The following is a 10,910-nucleotide window of genomic DNA, read 5'->3' on the forward strand; positions in this document are numbered from 1 at the left end:
TTTTTTGAGACAGGGTTTCTCTGTGTAGCCCTGGCTGTCCTGGAACTCACTCTTTAGACAAGGCTGGCCTCGAACTCAGCCTCGAAATCCACCTGCCTCTGCCTCCCAAGTGCTGGGATTAAAGGCGTGCGCCACCACTGCCCAGCTAGAGCTGATTGTTAAATCTAGTCCATGCCAGCTTCCAAAGCCCAGAGGATTTTAATTATCTTCATTTTTCAATGTTTCATCAAAATTTTCTACAAGATCTGGATCATCATCATTCTCTTCATCAATATCTTCTGATTTGGGTGCTTTACTATCCAATACTTGTCATGGGAACTGCTCAGCTAACTTTCTAAGGCTCATTAAGTGTCAGCACCAAGCTGACTTAATATTCCAGGAAGCATTTCTGTGATTGGTTTGGCTTCTGTGTGACCAGTAATTGCAAAGGTGTTAGCGGAGAGGGAAGCTTGGACTTTGGGGTTGTTGGAATGTGTAACTGTGCCATCATCATGTTCAATACCAGCTATAATAGTGTTCACAGCCAGTTTCTTTAGTAAACTCTGAAGCTTTTTGTCATCAGCAGTAGCTGTCCTATGTACCACCACCTTCTTCCTGCGAGCTGTCCCCTTGCCCACTATCTGGACCTGAGCTTGAAGTTTGGCCAACTTTCCTGGGTTTTTTGTTTTGTTGTTGTTGTTGTTGTTGTTTTTATGTGTACGTGCCTGGTGCCTGCATGGAACTGGGGTTATAAGTGTTTGTAAGCCACCACGTGAGGACTGGGAACTGAACCCAGGTCCTTTGTAAGAGCAGCAGGTACTCTTTAACCATCTCTCTAACACCCCCACCCCTTTAAAATTCATTGGCAAGGAAGCTAAATTGATATAGGGACCTAGAGACTCTCAAATAAAACCTCTCCACCTGTGCTCATTGGAGGATTATGGTCAAGAACACAGCTTTAAATACACAAGAACTGAAGAAATAATATTTTTATAAGTTAGCTCTTCCTAACACATTCATTTGAGGATGGGTTTTATTTAGTCTAGATGATAAGAGTAGCTTTGTTTAAAAAAAAAAGATAACTACTATTTATATATTTAGCTGATTTAATTATAAATCGAAGATGAAATAATAGTTGGGCAAGAAGAGAATCTCTATGAATGCTACATATTCCAATACATAAACTTAGCACTTTTTACATGAGCAATAACTAGAACTAAAAATATATGTGTATCATCATATACCATTTAAAGCTGGGAAACTAGGTATAGGCTTAACAGAAATGAGCACTAAGTTATGCTATCTAAAAAAATAATTCTTGGGCAAGAGAGACGTCTTAACAATAACACACTACTACTACAACAAAACAATGTGAAGTATATTATATAAAGTTATCAAAAACTAATTGAAAAGATTGAAGATATAGGAATTTAATTTGTGTGTATTAATATTTTTAAGCTCTCTAATTTAGAAAAACATGCTGTAAAGGTTCTATATAAACTTTCTACTTTTATTTAAGGAAAAACTGATAAAATATGCAACTGATAGTGAAACAGTGGAGCCCGTTATCTCCCAGCTTGTGACGGTAATTTTGAAAGGCTGCCAAGATGCAAACTCTCAAGCTCGCTTACTCTGTGGGGAATGTTTAGGAGAACTGGGGGCAATAGACCCAGGACGATTAGATTTCTCAACAGCAGAAACTCAAGGAAAAGATTTTACATTTGTGGTAAGTAATGGTAATTTTGAGTGATAATATTTCTCTAAGTTATTTTTTCTGTTATTGTTTTTTGTTTTGCTTTGTTTCTTGTGTATGAGGGTTTTACCTAAATATATGTCTGTGTGCCACGTGCTTGCCTGGTGTCCACAGAGGCCAGAAGAGGGTATAGGGTCCCCTGGAACTAGAATTGAAGACAGCTTTCATGTGGGTACTGGATATTGAACCCAGATCCCCAGCAAGAGCACCCAGTACTCTTAACTGCTGAGAAATCTTTCTTCCTGAATTGAGTTTCATATATTCCATTTACACAGTCAGACGTTTTAAATAGCTTTTATTACTAATTAAATACTGGCATGGAACTCTTTAGCCAAAAGCAATACTTTGAGCCTATCCTAATGTTTTCTGGTTTTGGAAACAAAACTTAGTAATCTAATTATGGTAATAGTTAAGGCCTAATTAGTTATCTAGAGATTAATACTTAAACATAATTGCTAGTGCTTCCAGAGAAAACTAATGTCTTAGGATATTCTAGTAATGTATATATTTTAAGGGAATCCGTATTAACAATCAATTTGTGCTTTTTGCCTGCTTGCTTGTGTGTATGTGTGGGCTTGTTTGTTGTTTTCAGTGCTAGGGATTGAATTCAGGGCCTTGCTACTAGGCAAGTGCTCTTCTACTGAGATATAGCACCAATCAAAAATGAAAAGTTTGATGTGTACCTGGTGAATCTGAGTAGAAAGAATGTTGAAATTACCTTGGAGTAACTACATTCTGTAGCAACTCATAGGCTCTACAGAATGTAGTTTAGGAACGCTATTGTCTTAGTCAGGGTTTCTATTCCTGCACAAACATCATGACCATGAAGCAAGTTGGGGAGGGAAGGGTTTATTCAGCTTACTTCCATATTGCTGTTTATCACCAAAGGAAGTCAGGACTGGAACTCAAGCAGGTCAGGAAGCAGGAGCTGATGCAGAGGCCACGGAGGGATGTTCCTTACTGACTTGCTTCTCCTGGCTTGCTCAGCCTGCTCTCTTATAGAACCCAAGACTTCCAGCCCAGGGATGGCACCACCCACAAGGAGCCCTACACCCTTGATCACTAATTGAGAAAATGCTCCATAGCTGGATCTCATGGAGGCACTTCCCTAACTGAAGCTCCCTTCTCTGTGATAACTCCAGCCTGTGTCAAGTTGACACATAAAACCAACCAGTACAGCTATGAATACAATTTGCTTTTTAAATTTTATTACCATTTTTTGTGTGTGTGTACGTGTGCATTTGTGCCACGGCACATAAGTGGAGGTCAGAGAACAACTTTGAGAAGCTAGTTTACTTCCACCTTTTGAGTTCTGAGGCTTGAACTTTAGGTCACCAGTTGTACACGGCAAGCACCTTGACCCACTGAGCCATCTTGGTGGCCCTACAGTTTGCTTTAACACAAACTGGCCTAACTATTCAAAATTTGGATGATTTTGATACAATTTCATAACATGCTAAGAAGATACAACATTTGACTTCTTAGCTTTGGATTTTTTTTTTTTTTTTTGCCATGATACCAGCTTAGTTTTGACATCACTCTCCTTTCCTATTTCTGTACTCACTGTGGGTGGCACAATAACACCTGAAGAAAATTTATGTCAGTTCTTGAAATTTTTTTTTTTTTGCTTATGTTAAGACTGGGGTAGAAGATTTAAGCTTTGCCTATGGATTGCTAATGGAGCTAACAAGAGCTTACCTTGCATATGCCGATAACAGTCGAGCACAAGATTCAGCTGCTTATGCTATTCAGGTAAGCATGCTCACATGTCATAGCCATTATTGACTTAACAGATTTAAATGCTGGTAAGAAAACTATAAATTCCATACTTGTAAGATACTTAACTATCACCTTTATCATCTAAGTGATACAGATTCAAAATAAATATTTTAGAGAACACAGTATATTTTCTTGAATGAATAAGAACAAAATATTACATAAATATGAAAATGCTGTAATGAAATCCATCACATTGCCACAAACCTAAAAATAATTTTTAAAGTATCTATTCTTCTTTAAAAGTATTTAACATTTTATAGATACTTAAATGCTTAATATCTATACAAATACAAAATGTCCTTTATGCTAAATAATGTAAAATATTATTTATGATCTTCAATTTGATTTTCTTGTATCTAATGGTATATCTTGGATAATCTTCTGTGTCAGTAGCATATATCTAGTTCATTCTTTGCAGTGATTCAATGATATTCAATATGAATGTATTTAAGAAGTTTGCTTGAAGCATCTAGGTTGTTCCACTGCCTTTATAAAACATGACTTATGACCCAGAAATGGTGGTACACACCATTAATTTGAGCATTGGAGAGACAAAAACAGGAGGATCACCACAAATCTGTGACTAGTCAATTGCAGGGCAGCCTAGTTTACATAGTGATCCTTTATCTTGGACTATCTCACAAATTTTAAATTTTAAGTAAAAAGAAATGCTTTTAATCCCAGTACCCAGGAGTCAGAGGCAGGCAGATCTCTATAGGTTCAAGATAAGCCTGATCTACCTGAAGAGTTCCAGGCCAGCCAGGGACACATGGTGAGACCCTTTTAAAAATAAATAAAATAAAATTTAAAAATTTTAGAAAACATATCCAAAAACAAAACAAAACAAAAAAAAACTTTGCCCTGGATTTTGTAAGAATTTTAAGTTAGTTGTTTTGGTTTTGTACATTTATTATCCCCACTCCCCTTTTGATATTGGTTGCTTTGTTAGATATTTCTCAGAATGCATAGGAGGGTTGCTTTAGCTAAATTATTTGAGGCCAAGTTATCAATACTATTTCAGAAAAGGAGATGGAGTATTCCAGTGTTTGCTCCTGGGATGAGAAGTTACAGAATAGTTAAAGATACAACAAGCAGACAAAACAGAGAGCTGCCAGCGATGGGGGGAGAATGTGGTGTTCTAGAAGATCAAAATATGGAGAAGTCTTAACCTTTATGATCTGAACTAAATGCTGATTACACCTGTAATAATTTAAGAGTTGAAAACTGGCCACTGAGTACAGAGAGAAAAAAAGGCAGTTGTTGACCTTGACAAGATCAGTTTCAAACAAAGAATATATAGAAAAGGAAATGAAAAGAAAAAAAAAGCAAAAACAGACAAATTTTGCTATCAAGCTGGGTCATAAAGAACAGTAAGTTAGAAAAAAAAAGACCAATATTTCTATATTGCCTGGAAACAGGTCATCAGAAAGGAGACAGTGATAATGTAGAAGTAAGTTAGGGAAGTGTTTTGGGTTTTGTTGTGGGATATGAATGCTAAGTATACAGTCTACCACTGAGCTATACCCTCAGTCCTGATACAATACTGTAAGCAGGTAAAGAGACATAGAATGAGGTACAGGTGTACAAGGGTTAAAAATAAACTCAAGAGTTGAGGATGTAGTTCTGTTGGCAGAGTACTTGCCTAACATAAAGCCTGGCATGGATCTACAGCATACCTTGCATGCTAGCTCATATCTGTGATCCTAGTACTAAGGAGATAAAGGAAGTATGGTCATGCTGAGATGCATGTGACCCTGCCACAGAAGAACAGCAATAAATTCCTTAAGAGTAATCCACTGGGGCTGATGGTCCAGCTTAAAAGCACTGGCTACTCTTCCAGAGGACTTGAGTTTGATTATCAGCACCCACATGACAGCTCACAACTGTCTGTAATTCCAGTTTCAGGGGATCCAGTGCCTTTTTCTGGCCTGCATGTGGTGTAAAGACATACATGCAGACAAAGCACTTAATATACATAAAATAATGAATTAATTGTAATAACAATAAAGAGAGCAGGTTATTTGAGCACAGTAACTGGTATTGCCAGACTAACATAGATCCTAGGAATGGAAATTTGGGAGGTCTTCTAACTTCTGTTTTCTCTGAAATCTGAAAAAAGATCTATAACTATAAGCGTACTATTGGTTTGTTTGTTTGTTTGTTTGTTTGTTTGAAATATGGAGCTCACTGGAGAGTCCTGCCTGACTGGTAACTATGTAGACTAGGCTAGCCTCAAACTCATAGAGATTTGCCTATCTCTGCCTCTGACGTGGTGGGATTAAAGTTGTGCACCACCATACCCAGCCCTATATTGATGTTTCTGTGTAGGTAAGAGACCTGAAATCAAAGGAGAATCACTGATCTAATATATCCCACTACTAGAAAAAGGCCTTCTTTATTTTTTTTCTCACATTTTTATAGGTATTTGTGTGTGTGCACATCTAGAGGTCAAAGAACAACTTGAGAGAATGAGTATCTCCTTCAACCATGTGGGTTCTGGGGTTCTAACTAGAAAGGAAGGAGGCCGTTTTACTGGGGCAGTGGTATGGAGACAGGTTACAGAAGGAGAGAGCAATTCGGACACAGGTGAAAACAGAGTAAGTCAGAGGATGCAAAGGAGCCAGAAGATTAGAACAAACTGTCAAAGTTAGTATGAGGCCAAGCAGAGCAATTCGGTCAGAAGCTGAGAGGAATCAATTGAATCGATAGTCAGCTGAGAGAGGAGTTTGAGCCAGAACAGCTGAGCTGACCAGCCAGCCAGGGTTCAGAAAGAACTAGAAAGGGTGAGCTTATTCAGCAGTAAGTCTCCAAGGCTAAAAATATTCTAGACCTATATGAGATTGTATTGAGGCTAGAAGCTTCCAGGCCTAGCTTAGCAGACTGAGGCAGTAAGCCTCAGAGATGACAGTTGAATCAGGAGAATAAAAGTTACTTTTACAGATATTAGTGACAAGGAGTTTATGTCTAAAACATTAAATCTATCTCTTTCTCTTTCCTCTCTTCCTCCTCCCCTTGTCCCTCCTCCCCCCCTCTCTCTCAGCTTTTTCAGACAGTCTAATTATGAATGTTATGTCATTCTTACCTCAAATTCTTGCACTAGGATTACACAACTGTAGTATAATGCCCAACTGTGTAGTGCCCAACTGTGTTTTTGTTGTTCTTTACAGGAATGATTATAGAATCACTCAGTCTCTTAGCTTGAGTAATAAGTTAGTGGTTTGGGCCTTTTTAATTGTTTGTTTCAAGACAGTACCTCATGATGTAGACCAGGCTAGCTTGGAATTCCTGTGTCTTAAGCCTCGAACTTGTGGAGATCTGTGTCTTACTGTCCCTAATGCAGGGGTTTCAGGTGTATTCTACCATATCTAGCTATCATTTTGAGGTGACTTTAAGCTCAGTATTTTATACCTAGAAGTTAAAATGCCCTAAGTTTATGTACTCTTGTGAACTTTTAGCTACTTTTATTATAACTACAAAGAAATCAGATTCTCAGGACTAGGGACTCGATGTGTATCTCAGTTACAGGGTGCATACTTAGTATATGTGAGTATTATCAGTCCTTAGCACCAAAAGAAACATTCTAAGGACTATGATTTTGTGAATATAGAAAGTTCTTTTTGTCTCAAAATAGTTCTTTTTTTCTTTGGTGGGGGTGCTGGGAGTTGAGAAAGGATTTCTCTGTATAGCTATCCTGGAACTCTCTATAAACCAGACTGGCCTCAAACTCAGAGGTCCACCTACCTCTGCTTCCCAAGTTCTGGGATTAAAGGTGTTGTATTACCACCACCCAACTTCAAAATAGCTCTTAATTTTATATTTTAGAGACTATTTTATATGAACTAGCTTCATAATCAAGCATTGCCATAGCTTTGTGACCCCAAGTACAGTACTTTACCTTAATAGTTTGGATCATAGATATACATGTCCTAAAGAAGTTAGGAATCTTAAAAGTTTTTATTTATCTGTTTCACTGTGGACTTACAATTGTAACATGTGTTTGTAGGAGTTGCTTTCTATTTATGACTGTAGAGAGATACAGAGCAATGGCCCAGGTTACCAGCTGTGGAAGAGATTCCCCGAGCATGTCCGGGAAATATTAGAACCTCATCTCAATACTAGGTAGGTCTTTCTATTCATTTAGATTATTGTCACAATTTTTTTTCTAATTTTGTAAATTTAATATTACTTTCATAGAGTTTTTAACATCAAAAGTATTTTTGAGGTTGGGGTTCTCCGTTAATGAAGTGCCTGCTGGTAAGCATGAAGATTGGAGTTCAGATCCCTGAACCCATACATATAAGAAGCCAGACCTCTCACATGTACCTGAAACCCATAGGTCAGCCAACCTGGCCAATGGAATTTGGCAAGCTATAGACCCTGTCTCACTTAAAAAAAAAAAAAAAAGAAGGAGGAGGAGGAAGAGGAGGAGTAGAAGGAAAGAAGGAAGGAGGGAGGGAAGGACGGACGGATAAGATGTTTGGCATCTGAGAAGGCACCCAAGGTTTCCACTGGCCTCCACATATATACATACATATTTGCACCAGAGCACACACATAGGCACACACAAAAAGTAGAAGCCCACATTTCTGCCACTTTTTAATTAATTATGCTATGTTTTAAGTAGTTGTGTACAAGAGTGGCCTTAGGACAGTAATGAAAATTTGTATATGATACTTTTTTATTTAACATATTTTACATTATTTGTTTGTATGTGAGTATGTGAGTGAGAGTGTGTGTGTGTGTGTGTGTGTGTGTGTGTGTGTGTGTGTGTGTGTGTGTGAGTGTGAGCACATGCCATGGCACACATAAAAGTCAAAAGACAACTACTGGAAGTTGACTTTTTTCTTCCAATCATGTTGGTTCAGGGAGCAAACTGGAGTCATCTAACTTGGCAACAAGTACCTTTACCTGCTGAGCCATTACACTAGCCCATGTAACACATTTGTAACAGAGAGATTAAGGGAACTTCCAGATTGGGTGCCATTGAGCTTTTAGTATGCATTCTCTAAACCTGGATTGCAGCTGTAAATGATACCTGTATTTGGAAGATTTAATATTTAGAACCAGTTAAATCTAATGAAGTTCAAAGTTGCCACAGAAATAATTTGTTCAGAAAACTTGAGAATGTGACTAGGCAGAACTGACTTAGAGTTCATACTCATTTTTTTAAGTTAAATTCACTTAAGCATTTTAGTCATGTAAAAATGTCTTCACACAAAAGTTTTACTACTGTTTAAGTGTTATATTTGAGAGTGGGGATTTCTTATTTTCTAAAACATGGAATATAGTAATATATATATATATACATATATATATATTTTTTTTTTTGCTGGAGACCTTGAGTATAGAGCAACTATAATAAATATCAATTAGAATCTATACCTTTCAGAAAATTCTACAGCTATGTAGTTGTGAGATGAGAGCTGTTTGAACATGTTTAACAAAAATGTCATGCTGAGGACACAAAGGAAAGTCATATTGCACTAATGGGAGACTTTCTCTCATTTTAATAAGGAAAGTTAAAGACACCAGCTGTGTTTACAGGTTAGATTTTAAGAAAAGCATTTACTTTTATGTAAAGTCAGAAGTACAGGAGATGAGATCACTGGGCAAAAGTGGCAGTAGACATGGTACAGATAATTCGAGGAGCATTAGTGAAAGGGAAAATTCTTTAGAAGCTTAGCATTTGATTAAGTGGTCTAGCCAAACATTGAAGTCAGTCGTGATTATAAAACTTAAGGCAGAAAGAATTAGCAGTGTACTGAAATTGTCAGTTAGTGTGATAATCAATGAGTTTAGTGGAAGCCCAAAAAGAGGAGTCATGGAGGATAATATAAGTGAGCAGCTTGACTTTAACTGGAGGTTGGGAGGATCTGAGGGCAAGATGTACTCAGATTCTAAGGTGCACCTAAAGAGTATGGAATGACCTGCTCTCTCCTTAAGACAGATAAGAGTAGAAAAGTACAGTCTTTCACCAGAATTCAGCAACTGTATCAGTACCTGTTCTCAATAAAGAGGTGCATATAACTTCTTATGCTTTCTTTACAATATTTCTAAACACGTATTTTCAATATATAAATTTTCAAAATTACAGATATAAGAGTTCCCAGAAGTCAACAGATTGGTCTGGAGTAACGAAGCCAATTTACTTAAGTAAACTAGGTAATAACTTTGCAGAATGGTCATCATCTTGGGCAGGTTATCTTATAACAAAGGTAAGAACCTAGTTCAGAATTTAAAAACTGAACAGAAATTCTAGAAGAATCTGGAACATATACCTGAATGCAAAGCACATATTACAAATATGATATAGTGATATGATTGAAAATGTTTATCAATAATAAAATTTTTAACTGTTTAGTTAAAAAGTTTAGTAATTACAGTTCTAGGTAAAAAGTCCATTCTTTTATCAAAATAAATTATAGAGTTAACTTACTGCAAAGCATCCATTATATCTACATTTTACATTGCAAAATAATACCACTTAAGGGAATTTTCAGGCTGAAAGAACTAAAAGGTAGTATTTTTTATTTTTATGCTTACATATTTTAATGTAAATAAGGTATCTTAACCATTTACTGATACTTTTAGAAGAAGATATATTATCTATACTTATACCTAAAATAAAGATATTTTTAAGTGAAATTTCATAGAAAAATAAAGGTATATTTGTAAAGTTTCCCTAATAGAAAATTTCTGTGGGTCTAACTAACAAAAATAAGCTGTGCATTCTAAGAAAATGCTTAAGGGATAGCTAAAATTTAGAACTTTTGCTTTAAATTTACATGTTTCTTAGTATTTCAAAATAACAAGTATTAAGTGGCAAATTTAAAGCATTTTCTTTCACTTTTTTATAAACACAAAAATGTTTATAAAACGTGTGAAATGTTGAATATTATTAATTTAACTATTTCTAGTTCTAAATATTTTCTTTTTGCCAAAATTTAATATTTTCTAATTTTACTTGAGATTGTTTGAAGTAAACAGTCTTTTTTATTTTAAATCAATTTAATATTCCAGTTTTAAAAATCCTTTAAAACATTTTCTAACAGTTCAATAATTATAATATGTTGAAGAGTAGATCATACTGTTGACATTTGATTTTAAATTGAAAGCTGAAACTTGAATAGACTTAAAGTATTCATGTTTTGAACTTTTTAATGCCCAACTTTGTTTCTTTTTCTTTTATCTTTATCTTATAGTTTGTCATTCCATACTACTTAAAAGTACCAGCTACTTACTTAATGTGCTAACTCAGCATACATTTTTGTTACTAGGCTTAAGGAATTAGCACACTATACTTAAAAATAGCTAAATAAGAGCTGGGCGGTGGTTGCGCATGCCTTTAATCCCAGCACTTGGGAGGCAGAGGCAGGCAGATTTCTGAGTTCGAGGCCAG

General features: G+C 36.2%; 1 protein-coding gene and 1 pseudogene across 1 annotated transcript in view; one reads left to right on the forward strand and one right to left on the reverse strand.

The window, feature by feature from the left end:
• Atr (ATR serine/threonine kinase) overlaps nucleotides 1–10,910 on the forward strand; it is a 98,634-nt gene that overhangs the window by 39,139 nt on the left and 48,585 nt on the right. The window contains exons 22-25 of the mRNA XM_031344052.1: nucleotides 1,499–1,705; nucleotides 3,371–3,484; nucleotides 7,515–7,630; nucleotides 9,606–9,726. Of these exons, the coding sequence (XP_031199912.1) occupies nucleotides 1,499–1,705; nucleotides 3,371–3,484; nucleotides 7,515–7,630; nucleotides 9,606–9,726 (558 nt within the window). The remainder of the gene's footprint in view (nucleotides 1–1,498; nucleotides 1,706–3,370; nucleotides 3,485–7,514; nucleotides 7,631–9,605; nucleotides 9,727–10,910) is intronic.
• On the reverse strand, nucleotides 199–677 carry LOC116072589 (annotated as a pseudogene).

The sequence above is a fragment of the Mastomys coucha genome, unplaced genomic scaffold (assembly GCF_008632895.1).
Source record: "Mastomys coucha isolate ucsf_1 unplaced genomic scaffold, UCSF_Mcou_1 pScaffold23, whole genome shotgun sequence".
In the NCBI taxonomy this organism is placed as follows: domain Eukaryota; kingdom Metazoa; phylum Chordata; class Mammalia; order Rodentia; family Muridae; genus Mastomys; species Mastomys coucha.